The 17,846-nt window shown below is 51.2% G+C and overlaps 1 protein-coding gene across 2 annotated transcripts in view; it reads left to right on the forward strand.

The window, feature by feature from the left end:
- Positions 1-17,846, forward strand: part of SACS (sacsin molecular chaperone) — a 669,847-nt gene that overhangs the window by 474,863 nt on the left and 177,138 nt on the right. For both annotated transcript variants that reach the window (XM_069640129.1, XM_069640130.1), the window contains one exon: positions 2,605-2,716. In XM_069640129.1, the coding sequence (XP_069496230.1) occupies positions 2,605-2,716 (112 nt within the window). The remainder of the gene's footprint in view (positions 1-2,604; positions 2,717-17,846) is intronic.

Genomic DNA, 17,846 nt, shown 5'->3' on the forward strand with positions numbered 1-17,846 from the left:
ATCCTCTTACCTGCGACAGTGCTGCAGGGCGGTCCTCTTGTCAAACCACCATCTCGCACATGTCGGGAAGCCCTCAAACTAACTGGTACATTGAAGGGAATTTTCGCTGTAGCTGGCTGCCATTGACTTGAGCTGGCTGCCCTGCGTCCATGAAAGAGGTAGCTTAAGACCCCCTTTTGTACTTTTGCTCGACCCTAACTCCTCCCCCAGGGGATGAAAAGCCAGTGGTTGGCCCGGGGATTCAGGTGAGAAAGGAGCCAATGGTGAAGGAAGGGGGGAGCATAAGAAGGGGAACAGGAACAGCAAGGTGTAGGTTACTTGGGTGATGCCAAGGGAGGAAAAGGAGAACCAAGAGACCAAGAAGATAATGGGTGAAACTTGATGAACGTGTGTGCAAGGTGAGGTATTGATTGGTGGGAGAAAGTGTTCCTTGGTTTGGTTGTGTGCCAGGTGTGTGATTGAAATCAATAGAAGGAGAGTAGGGATTGAATGAGAAGCAGACTGCAAGCGTCAAATGTGGGCGACTGTGTGAGAAGGTGTCGGTGGAGCAGCAGTTGTAGTGTGGAGATGGGGTAGTGCAGTAGCAGTGAGGTGAGGAGAGTAGTAGTAGATTGGAGAGGGGAGAGTAGTAGTAGCATGGAGAGGGGAGTAGAGTAGTAGTGTAGGGGTGAGAGTAGTAGAATATAAGATCAAAGTCTAGAAGTAGGTAGTAGAGAGAGGAATTAAATAGCCAGTGTGACGGAGAGAGATAGAGATAGTGGGTGTAATATTAGGGAGGAGGAGAAAGGGGAGTGAGGCATAGAGACAAAGACAGAGGAATACAAGAACGTGGAAGGAAAGGACCAAGTGGGGCCTGAGTATATGGAAGGCTTGGGCAGTGTTATCTTATCTTAGGAAGGCAATGAAAACGACAAAACATCACATGGACATTTTACCTTGAGTCATGTAGACTGCTTATGATTTATGAAAGTATAATTGGGAATGTGTAACCTTATAGTTTTTATACTATTTTATACTTGATGCATTTTAACCTTATATTTTTTTCTTTTTATCTTGTATTATTTTTGTAATGATGGGTTTATTTTAGGTGTCTGTTTAATGGATTTGATCCGAATAAACAATGAATGAATGTTTTTAATGTGATAGACTTCTCTAGGCAAGTATCTCGAAGTGGAAAATAGAACACATCAAATTATGCTTTAACAAGCCAGTCGTTCTCACGAACTTGCAATCAAAAGAGCTAAGCCTGGTACTTCATTGCTCTTGGGAAATGTTTGCTGATCAGTCAACACTTTCGGCAGTTATTACCCTTTGATTTCGAATGTTAGAGCCAATCAGACCACTGTCTTATCGGCCCCTCCCTGACAGAGCCATTGAAGTCTGCATTCAGGGCCGGCAGAGCCATTGAAGTCTGCATTCAGGGCCGGCAAGACAGCGAGCAGGGCAGAATGGGGCAGCTAGGTCATGGCAGAGAAGCAAGTGGCTGCACTGTAGCGGTCTAAAGAGCTGCCATTGGGTAAAAATTGATAGGGAAGGGATGGAGAGCAGTTCATGCTTTCAGGGGCCGCATATGGGTTAACGGGTAAGAAGCACTGTAGTGAAGCTGGTTGAGCAGGGGCACATTGATTGGAAAAGGAGGGGAAATGGGAGAGAGGGGTTTGGGACGTGAAGACATACAGTTATTGAGAGTGGCCTAGGAAATGGGCAGTGTGGGCAGCACTAAAAAAAAGCGGGTAACACTGAAGAAAAGGCGGGGGACATAGTGAATTGGAGGGAGCAGGGGCCTCCAACAGCAAGTGGGAGTGGGTCTAATGTGCAGGACGATAACCTAAGGGTGGTTCATGAAGTACTCTGTGCTTCACTGCTGGTGTGCTGGAATACATTTAGTTGTACTTGAGGCTCAAACTTCTTTGGGGAGTTCAATGTCACCCCTTGGTGTGTAGGGAACACACCAAAAGAAGAAAGTGTTCGATGAGCTATTTCTTCCATGCCAGTGCCTGTCCTATTGCTAATATGTCAGTAGTTTGGGTAACAGGTTTGTTTATGATTTATTTTTTAATTTAAAACAGCTGCAATGTAGACATATTGTCCGTAGATTGAGTATATAGAGAAGGCAGTCTTTTCTTATGTTCCATTGTTTGAATGTGGTTATTCTTTATTTGAGTCATGCATTGGCCGCTGCAATCTTTTTCTAAGCAATTTAAGCATTCAAGCGAATTGGGATTAATGTCCCAGATGTAACAATGGTAAAGCATGAAACCAGACACATTGATATTTTCCATGGATGATATTGCTAACTCCGAGATGTTGTTCTTTTGTTAAAGAATACTAAGAGCAGAAGAGAGTAAGTTAATGAAGCAGCATTGTTTTGCAACCCCTCGATTGTAGAATATGTCGGAGAACCTTTTTTATCCACAATAACATTATTCTTTCTTCAAATAATGTTAAGGTGTACAGGAAGTGTTGACAAATAAAAGTTATATATTTTGCAAATTTCATACACCTTTAACTTTCCCATTTACATGTTCAACTGTTAGGCACACATGAGCAACATCAGCATAAAGAAATTTGATTAATTGCCGTATTTCACCTATTTCGCCCCAGGAGCTGATCCAGAACGCAGAGGATGCCGGCGCGTCAGAAGTCAAATTTCTATATGATGAAACTCAACATGGAACAGACTCTCTTTGGTCCCAGGACATGGTGCCTTATCAAGGTATGTGCTCATTTAAAGCTCTGTTTAGTGCATTGTGCTGTTGCTGTGTGTCAGGAACGTGTTTTACCAATAATGGCAAATTGCCCCAGTCCTCTTCGGTGGAAACGTAAAAAGCAAACTCAAGCACACGCCACTGGTGTTGTGCTGTGGCTTAAGAGTCTCACTGGGACCTTCACCATTATCTCGGTTCGGAGCATGGAAGAAAGCGTTGATATGAACCCACAAACGATGTTTTTTGGCCCAATACTCTGCTTGCATTGTAATGCTGGCCGCTGGTTCAGACTCCAGCTAGCTTCTCATTGGCAGTGGCAGTTATTCTATAAATGCACTGAAAATATCACCCAAAACACATTGACAACCCCACCAGCGTCAACATAGCAATAACATTCATTTTTATTAAAACATCTACTTTTTTGTAAACAACAAAACCCAGGACATGCACCTGAATATGTTAAAACCGGAAGTAGAATAGTTATTTAGGCTAGTCCTAGAATATGTGATGAGATGTAATAAGCATCATTAGCACAAGGAGATCGTTATTGACCTCCTCTCAGCCAAACAGAATGTTCAAAGTGCAGTCAATAACTATTGGCATTGACCCATTCTAAACATGTTGTCTCCTAAAGCAAACAGGGAAACAACAATGCAATTTCCAGGCAACAAGACACTTCCTGTCCGAGTGAGCTTTCTTTGCTGCAACATCAACATTCTTTGAGCAAAACAAAGAAAAACTTCAAAACACGTATTTTTATTACCACTATGTGCTAATAATTCCTTCAGACCCCAGGCGGGATAATATCGCTTTGGTTAATGTCCCTTCCCCGACTTATGGCCCTTGGCTTCGACTCAGGCCATAACTTGGTGACGGGTAATTATCCTGTGATAATAACCCCTCCCTCGGGCTATATGGCTATATTATTGTGCCATTTCCAACGATAGTACTATCCTAGCGAGGAGGCTTGTCTGTAGAAAGTGTGCTGTGCTCATGCCTTGTACCCAGATCTGGGTCTGCAGAGAGAAGATGCGGGATAGGGGAAGAGCGGTATAAGAGAAGTGGGAATAGGTAGTACTAGGGCACAGTTAAGTTAGGAAGAGTAGGAAAATGGCAGTGAGGTTTATTTCAGCTTGAGTGGTTTGATCAAGGGGTCATTAAGAAGTATAAGAGGTAGGGTAAGGCGACGTTAGGTATAGGGTGTTGGTATTGTCAATGTTTTTAGTGGTATCCAGTCAAAATCTCGAAAAAAAAGTCGAATGACAATAATCTCAAAAAATAAATCTCGGAAAAAAAAAGTCAAATTCCCTCTTTTTTAATTATATATTTATTTTGGGGTCCGGTAATAAAAAAAAATGGGTAAAACAAAAAGAAGGGAGTTGGGGGCGTAACCCCCCCATTTCGAATTAAAAACGTCATAAAAAAATGCGACTTTTTTTCGAGATTTTTTTTTCAAGATTTTGACATTCGACTTTTTTAAATTCGACCTTTTCACTATAAACTGTTTTTAGTAGATTGTGGCTACCATCGCTGATTTGTTGTTCTTTTTTATTTTATTGCGTATAGCGTGAACCTAGCTCGAGAGCAGCAGAGCATTTTAAATTGGGTTCCAGCATTGGGCTAGGCATTTTATATGGTAGCACTGCACTTTTTGGTGGAGGGAGGGTTTGTATTCATCTGGCAGGTATAGCTGATAGTAACGTGTATCATTGCTTGCTATGTTTAAGCAGCCTATTTAGTGAGAAAGCCTACTTAATTTGGTTATGCTGATATCTTAATATGTGCCTAGTGCTTTTTGGCTGTGATTCACAAATTGTTTGATTAGAATATTTCACCCTGTGTTATTATTACAGTGTCAATATCACAGTTGTTCATATTAATATTCGATTACCATATTTGGGATGTTTTCATATGTTTTATTTTACAGGCTGTCTTTTACTTCAGAGGTGCTTGTGACTAATGTAGGTTGACCCTGCCAGCTGACTAATTGACTCCTTAATCTGATGTGTTCTGATTCTTCCCATGCTGTTTGATTAGCCTCAGTGTATCTTCATTAACTTCACATACTCTTTTTTTTTTGCTCATCTCTGTTATCAGTACGCTTTACACTTATGCGTTTGCTTAGCAATCTCAAGTCCTCAACATCTGCTTCGGTTTCCAAAGTAAATTCTCCATTTATTTTCGTGGTAGTTGCTGTTGATCGTTCTTGGCCAGGCTGGTGCAGGGTGACTTTAGTTTTCTGCTATCTGAGGGTTGCCATGACACATTTCCTTGCCTTTCATTTTTTATTATATGTTTGGCATCCTTATTGTAGGTATCTAGTATGAGGAAGGGTACATTATCTACTGCCTGGTGTCCTGTCTACTTTCTCGGCCTCTTGAAATTACAGGAGTTAGGATTACAATTCATTTTCAACCGCTTGATTTTTAATTTTAATAAATCGTCCATCTTGCTGTACTCCTATAGTAGTGCAGCAACCCTTCTGTCTTCCGCTGTCCTGAGCATATTTTTTAAATAAATAAAAGATTAGTGTAACAGAACTCTTAAGGAGCCAATACGCAGTAAACTAAGACCATGAATGCCTTTAGCATACTGGGAGCCTTTATCTTTTAATTAAATCATATTTTTGTGTATCAATGTATTGTTTCATTTTTTATAAAACGGCTTTGTGGGTTCTACATTTCTTGCTGAGAGTGTCTTTAAAGCAAGTCTTCGAGTGGATGTGTCACAGTAATGACTTGGTAACCTCTGTGAAAGCATCTTGGAGTAAGACACAGACAACCGATTTCAAAGTTCAAAGTAAACACTTTCATTAACTTAAATGTCAGGATGGAATAACATCTATCCTGCCCTATGCTATGGTGGGATTTCCCTACCAAATATAAGGAAAGTCAAAATCCACAAGTTCAATTTAGGAATCTGTCTGTGTCCAAAACCTATACTGGCCCTCACAACTAATCTTATTCATTGTGTAGAGATGTCAGCAATCAACAAAATAGTGTTCAGCATAAAGTTTGGAGCTTTGTCCAGCTCACAGCTTTCTTGCAGCTCCCTTCCCAAAGTGTAAAGCGGTTCTAGCTAAGTTTTCAGGATTGCCTTAAATTCCAAAATAATATAGGGTTAAGCAGTGCTCAGGGTTCCCTTTCCCAAGATCCAAAACTCAATTCAAAACACTATCAGGCCGATTCATGGAATAATTAGCGCGGCGCAAGTGGGCAAAAACGTGCGAATCGCAGTGGAATAGCGAAAATCGCAGTGCAAGTGCGAAAATCGCACGAAAAGCAGCGCACGTCGATTCATGGAAGTCCGTGCGCGAGAAAACCAGCGGATGTGCGATAAAAAAGTGCGCGGCGCACGTTGGCGCACAGGCCATCTAACAGCGTGCGCCAGGTCACAGCGAAAATCGCACAGGCCACAGCGAAATTCGCACATAGCGCGGCGCACGCAACAAAAGTAGGCGGAACACGGGCGTAACACTCGGAATGGGGAACAACTTGCCAAAACGTGGGCGTCACGGGGGAAGTACAGGGCACAAGTGCGCGGAACGCCCACACGCTCGCCTACAACACGTATTCATGGAATAGAATAGGGCAAAAAAGCGCACGCTCAAACCAGCGCACAGGCACAAACACGACCGCCACAAGAAAGCAGGCGGTAGCGTCTCTGCGGCTGTAAGAAATGTGCGCCAAAAGGTGCGCCAACAAATAGCACCTATATACTTCCATGATGAATGTCCTATACTGTGGCCCTCCAGGACAAATGACCTGCAAAGGGGTACCCACAAACACGGACACCCGCTGACAAAAAATACGTGTGCGTGTATACCGGGGTGCGCAGGAAGTCTCACACGCGATTTGGCCGGGTACGTGGATTTCAGGGGTGCGCGGGAAGTTCCACACGCGATTTCAGCAGGGTATGTGTATTTCAGGGGTGCGCGGGAAGTTCCACACGCGATTGGCCCAGTGCGAGCAGGGTACGTGTATTTCAGGGGTGCGCGGGAATTTCCACACACGATTTCAGCAGGGTACGTGTATTTCAGGGGTGTGCGGGAAATTCCACACGCGATTGGCCCAGTGCGAGCAGGGTACGTGTATTTCAGGGGTGCGCGGGAATTTCCACACGCGATTTCAGCAGGGTACGTGTATTTCAGGGGTGCGCGGGAAGTTCCACACGCGATTTCATCAGGGTACGTGTATTTCAGGGGTGCGCGGGAAGTTCCACACGCGATTGGCCCAGTGCGAGCAGGGTACGTGTATTTCAGGGGTGCGCGGGAATTTCCACACGCGATTTCAGCAGGGTACGTGTATATCAGGGGTGCGCGGGAAGTTCCACACGCGATTTCAGCATGGTACGTGTATTTCACGGGTGCGCGGGAAGTTCCACACGCGATTGGCCCAGTGCGAGCAGAGTACGTGTATTTCAGGGGTGCGCGGGAATTTCCACACGCGATTTCAGCAGGGTACGTGTATTTCAGGGGTGCGCGGGAAGTTCCACACGCGATTTCATCAGGGTACGTGTATTTCAGGGGTGCGCGGGAAGTTCCACACGCGATTGGCCCAGTGCGAGCAGGGTACGTGTATTTCAGGGGTGCGCGGGAAGTTCCACACGCGATTGGCCCAGTGCGAGCAGGGTACGTGTATTTCAGGGGTGCGCGGGAATTTCCACACGCGATTTCAGCAGGGTACGTGTATATCAGGGGTGCGCGGGAAGTTCCACACGCGATTTCAGCAGGGTACGTGTATTTCAGGGGTGTGCGGGAAGTTCCACACGCGATTTCATCAGGGTACGTGTATTTCAGGGGTTCTGGGGAGTACCACACGTGAATTGGCCGTGTGGGCCCTCCCAGGTGTACGCTCCACAACCTCCACGGACCCTGCAGGCAGCCCACACCACGGGGGACTACCCTGCACCCATGCTCATGTCCCGCAGGCAGCCCATCCACCATGGGCATGCCCCCCAGCCAACCCACATGTCACCTTGCACTACTGATCAACAATGCATGTCTCCCACCACCCCCACCCCCCTGCCACCATGGGCAGCCTCCACCAGGCCCTCACTCATGTCTACCATCACCCCCACCCCCCAGCATCCAGGGTCACCCTCCACCAGGCCCCCACTTAAGTCTCCCACCACCCCCAGCATCCAGGGTCACCCTCCACCAGGCCCCCACTCATGTCTCCCACCACCCCCACCCCCTGCCACCATGGGCAGCCTCCACCAGACCCCCACTCATGTCTCCCACCACCCTCACCCCCCAGCAGTGCAGGGGCAGCCTCCACCAGGCCCCCACTCATGTCTACCACCACCCCCAACCCCCAGCATCCAGGGTCACCCTCCCCCAGGCCCCCACTCATGTCTCCCACCACCCCCACCCCCCAGCATCCAGGGTCACCCTCCACCAGGCCTCCACTCATGTCTCCCACCACCCCCACCCCCCTGCCACCATGGGCAGCCTCCACCAGGCCCCCACTCATGTCTCCCACCACCCCCACCCCCCAGCCACCAGGGGCAGCCTCCACCAGGCCCCCACTCATGTCTCCCACCACCCCCACCCCCCAGCAGTGCAGGGGCAGCCTCCACCAGGCCCCCACTCATGTCTACCACCACCCCCACCCCCCAGCATCCAGGGTCACCCTCCACCAGGCCCCCACTCATGTCTCCCACCACCCCCACCCCCCAGCCACCAGGGGCAGCCTCCGCCAGGCCCCCACTCATGTCTACCACCACCCCCAACCCCCAGCCACCATGGGCAGCCCCCACCAGGTCCTCACAATCCCCAATCATGTGCGTAATGGACAGCCTCCACAGCCAAAAAGCCCTACCAAGTAACCCATTCACCCACATGGAAATGGAAATCACATGTTACACCCCCAATGTTCATTAAGCTAATGAACCCATGTCCGTCCCACACAATGGTTGCAATTGAATGGGAAAACACACAACATGACATGCATGTAACCAATGAGATGATACCACACAGTGAAGTATGGAAACAAAATTGTATTGAAAAAAATAAAGAATGCTAAAGAAAGAAAACAAACTACAATGTGAATGAGAAAAAAAAAGCTGCATGTCCGTATAAAAACACAAAACTGCAAATCAGAATCCAAAAAATATTTGCCCAAAGTCAAAAGTTAAAAAATCTCCATGCAATAAAGAACTATGTAAAAAACTACCAAGGGTCCATGAGCCCAACTGAACAAAGGAAACCTACTAAAAAACCTACCTAAAAATCAACTATATACAAAAAGTGGAGCAGTGTCCGTCGACTCCAAATCATAATAAGAAAGAAAGGAAACTAAAAAAAACTAAACTAAACTAAAGAACTATATACAAAGGCGGCGGGCAAGTCCAGCGGCTCACTCCGTGGTGTCCCGGGCCAGGGCATCATCGAACTCCTGTTCGATGTCCCGGAGGCGGTCCAGTTCCATGGCCCCGAGGGTCCGCAGGGACGATGCCGTGTCCTCCTCAAACCCTCTGCGGATTGCCTCGAGGCACTCGGCCCGCCTCAGGGCCCTCCGCATGGAGTTCTCCGCCCTGACCATTGTGAGCCGCGCCTCTTCCGCCCGCCGCCGCTCCGCACCTAAGGCGTGGCCCAACCGCTGCCACACGGAAGACACTCTCTGTCCTGGGTCCCCCTGCCCTCCAGCCGATGCCTGCCCCTCCGATGTCGAAAGCCCCGAGCCTTCATGTCTCCCACCATGTTGCTGCTGCTGCTGCTCTGCCTCTGCCCGTGCACTGCCTCCTGCTGCCTGCACATTCTCCGCCGGCTGGGGTGCAGTTGTTGATGTGGCCACCCCTGCTGGACCTCCAACTCCCGACTGTGGCAGGGATGCCTCCTCCACCAGCCTGGCCGCACCGTCAGAGGCAGCTCCACAGGGCACCCAGGTGACTGATGGGTGGGAAGATGGCACAGAGGACGACTGGCGCGTAGGGGGTCCAGTTGAGGAGGGGGTCGGAGCAAGCCCCATCAGATGGAGGAATCCGGCCTGGGTGACCTGTCCCAGCAGGCTGACGTGGTCAACGAGCCATTCGAGATGACGTGCAGTCTCTCCATGAAAAGACTGCAGGTCACCTCGCATGGCCCGTTGACGCAACGCCACACCAGCCAGGACAGGCTCAACCCGGACCTGGATGGCCACGTCCGCAGGCAGAGGAAGGCCAGTTGACGTCAGCTCATCCCCTGCCTGAAAACGGGTCTGGACGTAGGCATCCCTGCTGGTGCAAGATGATGCAGGGACAGGATCGGGGACAGGATTGCACACAGGCACCTCCGCGGCCGCCTGTGCTGCCTCCTGTCCCTGGTCCTGCACTGCACCACTAGCACCAGTGGGATCCCCACCTCCAGACCCCGTCTCTGGTGCTTGCACGGCCCCCTCCTCCACCAAACCCCCCACCAACCTGGATGACTCCGTGCCATCTTCCCCTGTTGGGCCCTGTGGGGTCCCAGCTGCCCCTTCTGCTGCCGAGGAGTCCAACTGCAACCTCCGCCTCTTGGACGCGGCACCGGACTCCTCACTCCCCGACGAGATGACAACACGGGAGGGGAGCCGGGCCTTGCGTCTCCGGCTGGCGGTCGGATCCCCGGCGCTGTGCTCCACAGCACCTTCTCCGCCCTCTTCATCAGTTGATGCTGCAGACAGGGAGAAACAAAACACAGGCATCAGGGCACTGTACAATGGACACATACACGCATGACAGTTGCACATGAGTGGCATTGGCAAACCTCAGACATGTCATCACAATCCCCAACACACATGTCATTGCAACTCACACACATGAGCCATACCACAGCCGTATCGCAACTGCCACCACCATCCCTACACATACAACAGCATCAGCAGCCAAAGGGGAGCCAGACATCACATGCAACACAGGAAGTGCACCACACATGTACACACAGCACCACACTTGCATGCATGTCTACACCTCTGCCAAGTGTTGCACTGTTACTTCCACATACCGCTGTCACATGCATCCATGTTGCATCACTGTTGCACCCTTGACAAATACACACACATGCACATGTACACAGTGCTCATACATGCAGCCGAAAACAACATACATGCCTGACATCACGGACATGTCTACTTACATACACATTCATCCAAACATGTGTGCACGCACAACTGCATTTGCCATGCAAGCCCACACACACAAGCACCATCCATGTCTCACACATTACAGCCCTCGCATGTGTCAGACCCACGGCCCTGTACACCCCCACCCATACTCGACCCCATACAAACAGATGTGCAACCGGCACAATGCCGAATAATCACCACACGCACTGCTCACAATCAGGATGCATGTACACTCACCGCTCGATTCCAGACGGGTCTGCTTCTCTAGGACCTGGACGTGGAGCGCTGGGGATATGCGTTCCAGGACCCCCATCTATTCTTCCGACAAGTGGCCCCGGCGCCCCTTGGCATCCGCTGCCTTCAAGAGGCGCCGGGCCTTGTTCAGGGTCCTGGACCTGAAGTCCTCCCAGCGCTTCCTGACATGTTGTAAGTCTCGGACTGCCACCCCCTCCGCGTTGATGGCAGTCACGATGTCAGTCCAGATCCGAGTCCGTCCTTCCTTGTCGCCACGGGAACTTCCGAAGAGGGCATCATACTGCCCCAGGACTTGCTCCACCAGGACACCAACTTCGGTGGCACTGAAGCTGGTGCCCCTCTGCCTCTCTGGCCGGGGGTTGTCAGTGGTCACAGATGGTGTTTGCCCCGACATGACAACCCCAGAGGCAGGAGTGGGTGGGCAACTGGGTCCTGGGGCTGGGCTGTGGAGCGATGGAATTCCAGTCGGGAGTCTTCGGTTCCAGCAGGGGTGGTCACAGCAACAGCACCCCTGGCTGATGTGCAGGCAGCAAATGGCAGTGCACGTGGGCAGCAGGCAGTCAGGCAGCAGCAGATGGCAGGTGGGAGCGTGCTCGGGGCTCTGGGGGGCAGTAGTCCGGCCTTCTGGGCAGGAGCGTGGTCTTCCGTGTGCTTACGCGTGGCCAGCTTGGTACGGAGTGATTTGGCACGTGAAAATCCTGCACGTCAGCGTGAAAACCGAGGAAAGGCCCTTAGCGCGTAAGTGCGTCAGCACGCATACGCGAATCTATTGGACCAAAGGCCCTCAGCGCGTAAGCGCGTCTGTGACGTGACCCGCACGGGTGTTTCCCACACAGCACGTGATGACAGAGCACACGTGGAAAGACTGCACGTCAGAGTGTCATCGCGTGTAATTGGACAGCACGGCAGAGTCTCATTGCGTGTAATTGGACAGCACGTCAGGGTGTCATCGCGTGTAATTGGACAAAAGTGCGCGTACACGTGATTGGCCTATGTACGTGTATATCAGGTGTGCGCGGACACTTACACACGCAAGTACGTCAGCGCACCTGTATCCCGGTGTGCGCGGGAATTTCCACACGCTATTGGACTGGGTACTGGATTTCAGGGGTGCGCGGGTCACACGCTCGCCTACAACACGCGCAACGCATTAATTTGCGCACTAAAAAAATAACAAGCTCAGACCCAGGATGAACATACCGTTCCTAGCAGCAGTGGGCGTGGCCTACCAAAGGAGGAGGAGGAGGAGGATAGTCAGGGCCAGAATATTCACACCCAGAACCAGCCTTTTCGGGATGCCTGATGACCAGGTGCATGGGAGGTACAGGTTTCCACCACACATCATACTGGACCTGGTGAGTGAGTGGGAGGATGACCTCACATCACCCACCCTGTGCTCCCAAGCACTCAGTCCCCTGGAGAAGGTCCTCAATGTACTGCACTTCTTAGCCACTGGATCATTTCAGCGGACAAGTGCCATTGTGGGTGGTGTATCACAGGCCACCCAGTCACGCTGCCCACACCAGGTCTTGAACATCATCACTGCACGCCCATCAGTCCGCAGGCACATATACCTGCCCAGAACCCCTGCAGAAAGGCATGCTGCCGCCCTGGATTTCTACGCTGTGGCACGATTCCCCAAAGTGCTAGGTGCCATCGACTGCACCCATGTGGCTCTACGTCCCCCCAGGGCATCTGAGCACATCTATAGGAACCGCAAGCACTGGCATTCCATCAACGTGCAGGTAGTATGTAATGCCAAGGGAATCATCACCTCAGTATATGCCAACTATCCCGGGTCCACCCACGACAGCTTCATTTACCGAATGTCCACCCTAAGCCGGGACCTAGAAGCTGGGCGGCATGGCGATACATGGCTGCTTGGTGAGTATGAATGCCACTGCACATGCATGCATGTCAGATACTGAGCAAGGTCACAACCCCACCAATGATACCAATCACCACCTCCACAGGGGACAGTGCCTACCCTCTCAGCCCCCACATGATGACGCCAATTCGGAACCCAACCACGCCACCCCAGGTAAGATATAACGCAGGCCACATTACAACCCGGGGCATAGTGGAGCGCACATTCGGAGTGCTGAAGTCACGCTTTTGCTCCCTTGACCGTTCTGGCGGGCAGCTGTTGTACGCTCCCCCAGTAGTGTGCAGGATCATAGTGGCAGCATGTGTCCTTCACAACGTTGCAACACGCCGGGGCCTGTCCGTGGACATGGTGGTGCCCCCCCATCCCCAACCACATGCACAGCCGCTGCGCATGGGAGGGGAAAGGGCACGGGGGGAGGCAGCCCGTACACAGCTAGTGGCTAATTACTTCACATAGAAATCACACCCCTGTGGAGTGCACACTGCCCTGCCACATTCCATCTGACAATCAATGATGACTCAACCTGACACTGACCCTGAATGTCTGGAGAAAGAACCGTGAAAACCATATCAGCCTGAGATTGTTCACCTGGAAGTGTCACAATGTGTATATCCCTACCCACACAGACACCACCAATGCAGTTTTGTGAAGTTGCACATTCAAGCAGCTAAAATGAATGCCCACTTGCAAAATGCAACAAGAGGACAGTGCCATGTCAGCCAACCCAACCCCACACCGCCACACCACACACCGTGCCATGTCATGCTATTTGCAGGTAAACAAAGTAATCCACACAACATGACACTAGTGTCACAATGTACAGTGTCCCTATTAGATACTTGCAACACCTGAAATGCTCACAGTAATGCCGGACCAACAACAAACTTGAGCACGTACTACCATTAACATGACATCACTAATGTTAAATATTAGTAGTCTCACCACCTGGAAATGCCTGCACTCCCACCACTACCAACTGTGCAGTGTTGGCGCCATGTAGAGTTGTAGATGCACTGCTGCCAACATGGACCACATCTCCAGACTAGAGGTCCTTGTGTAGACATGAGGAAGGGACCTGCAAATTGGGAGGTAGACACAGAAGATGAGTTACACATCAATGCAACATGCAGTGTACAACACAACAGCAATATGCACTAGGAATGTATACACAGTATTGACTACAGACTGCCCACACAGCTCATGGGAGTCCAACGTCACTGTGTAATTCACTGTCACTTGGGCACACCCTTTGCAAGCCCATGGAAACGGGAAGCAGGAGGGGTGTGTGTGACTCAAACCCAAGCATCTGAACCAAATACATTACAAGCCTGCATGTGCCCAGCCACAATGCAGCGTATGCCCACAGGAACCACGGAAGCCAACAAATCGTCCCAAAAAAATAGGGAATAAAATAAATAAAAATAAAAATAAAAAAAAATAAAAAATGGCCATTAAAGGGCCCGGGGGGGTTGGGGAGGCCACCCAGGAGGTCCGAGGACAGGATGCACACCAGAACCCACCTGCGTGGATCCTGGGAAAAAAAAACACCTCCATGGGCTCATGGCCCACACGGCTACCCTATTGTGGGAGTATCACTGCTGTCGCTATTATCACCCTGTGCAGCTGCATCCGGAGGTGGTTGCACTATGGGAGGCAGCCCACGCAAGGCCCTAGTCTGCTCCTCCATGGCTGCAAGCATGCGGGTGTGGTAGGTCTGGTTCTGGAGGATGAGTGTGCGGAGGTCCCCATGCAACAACTCACGGGATGCCTGGACCTCCGCCCTCGTTGCCTGCATCTCTGCTGAGAGCGTACGGGTGAGACGCTCCAGCTGCTGTTCTGTCCTTTGGTGTGTTGAAGCCTCAAGCTCAACAAGAGTCGTCCTGAGGTGAAGGAGCTCCTGCCTCAGGGCTTCCCTGTGGCCCTGGGACTCAATGGAGATGGCCTCCTGCAGAGTCGCCAGTGCCGCCCGCCTGTCCCTGTTGGACCCCAACATGTCCTCCCTGTGTGACTGGCAGATGGAGTCGGTTGCCTGCTCTAGTCGCTCCATCAGCCTTTCAGGGGGGACAATGGAAGTGGCCACCCTATCCATGGCCTGAGCCATCATCTCGGATGATGCTGCCTGTTGGGTTGCCATACCGTAAATGGATTGCTCCCATGCGGTATTGCCAGGTGGCGTACGGCCACCACGTCGGCGGGCACCTCACCTGTCTGGGGCAAGGCGAACTGCGCCTTGCTGTGCCGGCACTGCCTGAGGCTGCAGGACTGCATTCCCCCTCTGATCTGCTGGCCCAGGAACAGGATCAGATGTCGCGGAGTGTGACCCTGCATCCGTAACCACCAAAGGCCTAGCTGCCAACACTGACATCCCCATTGAGGGTTCTGACCCTGGTGCAGGTGGGTGAGACAGAACAGAATCCCTCCCTGGAACACTCACCTGCGATGGCACTTAGGTCTCATCCGAATCAACACCTGAGTACAGCTCGGGGGAAGTGCAGCCAGAGACACCCCTTGAGAGCAGGACCTGCAGCACTTGTGGGTTCTCACCCACCACCACACCACGTCCCTCACTGGTGGTTGGTCGGCCCTCGGACCCCTCCTGGGTCTGCACCATCTCCACAACCCCAGCAGTATCAGGTGCGTCTTCCCCTGCAAAGACATTAAAACAAAGAAATGCAAACAGGCATTAGCACCATGGCACACAATGAGGGCTGAGAAGCAAGAGAACCAGTACTTGTTTGACACATGTCCCACATGACTAAAACCCTCCCATGCATGCACCCTCACTGCGTATGAAGGGCAGGCAAATGGCACACACTGATGACACCAAGATGGAAGATGAACACATTTTCTGCATGCTGCCTGGCAGTGGCATCACACATTGGCCTGTGATTGGCAGGTGAAACACACATGCCATCACACAGATGGCATGTACCATTGCTATTGAGTGAAGATGGAGAGGAGGGCAGCACCTATTCATTCAGTCCAGTTCCCGCATGTAATAGCTTTTCTAATTCAAACAGGTCAGATTCTTCACCTGGAGCTGCCAGTCCGAAATGGTGCAATTGCACAGGGACATGTTTGTACAAATGATATCCAGGTAACAAAGTCACTCCACTTTACCATAGCCATGTCAGACATGTGACTAGAGGACTGCGACATGCCTAGTAATAGTGGTGGAATGCAAACAATCTGACTAAATGAACAGTGAAAAATCAAGCAACAATGTTGTGGCAAGGTGACACTTCAAGGGCAACTGGCATGCAGTTGGGCTAGATGTCTACTGTTGGCAGAAGGGATACTGCTATGGCCAAATGCAGCTGCGCAGGATGTATTGCATGAAGCACATGGCTGACCCATACGACTCAGGCGCACACACTCTCACCTGTCACACAAACAGAAGCCCTCACACACACCATGCACATGGATGACACACACATGCATGTGCACTCACCGGACAATGCCTCGTAATCAGCCAGATCTCCCACGCCTTGGATCTGTTCCTCCGTGACGTAGGTCCCAGCGACTGACTCATGTGGAGTGAGTTCCATGTCTACTACTGGAGACCCACCTCCAGTCACTAGAGTTGCGGCATGACTTGAGGCCAGCTTACTCTTTGCCCTGCGCTTTAGGTCATTCCAGCGCTTATAGCAATCATTGGCTGTGCGCCTCACGATTCCAAGGGCACTTACGATGTCCGCAACGGTCTGCCAGTGTGCCTGGCGTTGTGCAGGTGTGGTCTTGGATCCTGCAACAATGACCATCTCGTTGTCATGTGCGGACACATACTCGACAAGTGCATTCAGTTCGTCATCCGTGAAGCTTGGCTTCCTGGATGGGCCGGACTGTGTAGCCGTGTCTGGGGCATCATCCTGTGCCGGACGAGCACTCTTCCTCTTCCGCTTGGAAGGTGGTGGTGATCCTGAGTGTCCTGCGCCGCTCTGGACACTAGGGGCAGGAGCCCTGGTGGACTCTGTATCAGGAGTGTGGGATTGCACACTCAGCATGGGAGTTGGTGCAGGCATTGGCTCTAGTGTGATGGTGTCAGGGGGAATGTCAGCAGCATGGACTAGGACCGACACTGTCCGGGCTGGGTGTGTGAGGGCTGGGGTGGATGGAGCCGCAGCTGCCCCTGCAGCCTCTCCGCCCTGCCCACTTGGTGCAGCAGATGACCTTGCTGCCCCAGATGCACGTGGCATGGTGACATCAACGTGCACCAGCGCACGTGTCATAGGCCTGCTGACCTGGAAGTCAGCCATGGAGTCAGCCAGGTCTGGTGCCACAATGGGCTGGTCCAACAAGGGCTGAGCATGGATGGTGTCAGCCACATCAGCCTCAACAGGAGGAGGGGGGGGGATTATGGGTGCCCTTGACTGGTCCTCCACACATGGGGGGACAGGCTCACCCTGCAAGTAACGACCACGTCCCCTACCGGATCCACCACGGCCACCACTTGTGGCTCTTCCACCTTTGCCACCCTTACGGAATCCTCGCCTCCCTGCCATGGCACTGATGTTAATGTGCGTATGGGAGTGGCTGTAAAATATTGTCCTGGGCAATTGGGGGTCAAAGGGGTTGGGTACCAGATGGTAATTGTACCCTAGTGCTCTTGCAAGGCTGATTGTAACCCCTGGGGAAAGATGACGGGTCACGCTACGCACAGGAGCCCCAAAAAAGGGAGATGACGTGCACGCAACCCCTCCTAGACCACGTGTGCAGAAAGAAAAACCTGCACTACGCTGTGGCACCCAGTAACACAAGAATGAACGTATGCGTGTCACACGCAGCCTAGAATGACCTCTGAAGGGGTAGGCTACACACGGGGCAAGCACAGATGTTAGATACGTGCGTGACTCACCGTCTGCCAGGTAAAAGAGCGTGAATAAGGAGCGCGTTTGGTTGGCAACACCCCCG

Source organism: Ambystoma mexicanum, chromosome 7q (genome assembly GCF_040938575.1).
Source record: "Ambystoma mexicanum isolate Mex_15411 chromosome 7q, UKY_AmexF1_1, whole genome shotgun sequence".
Classification (NCBI taxonomy): domain Eukaryota; kingdom Metazoa; phylum Chordata; class Amphibia; order Caudata; family Ambystomatidae; genus Ambystoma; species Ambystoma mexicanum.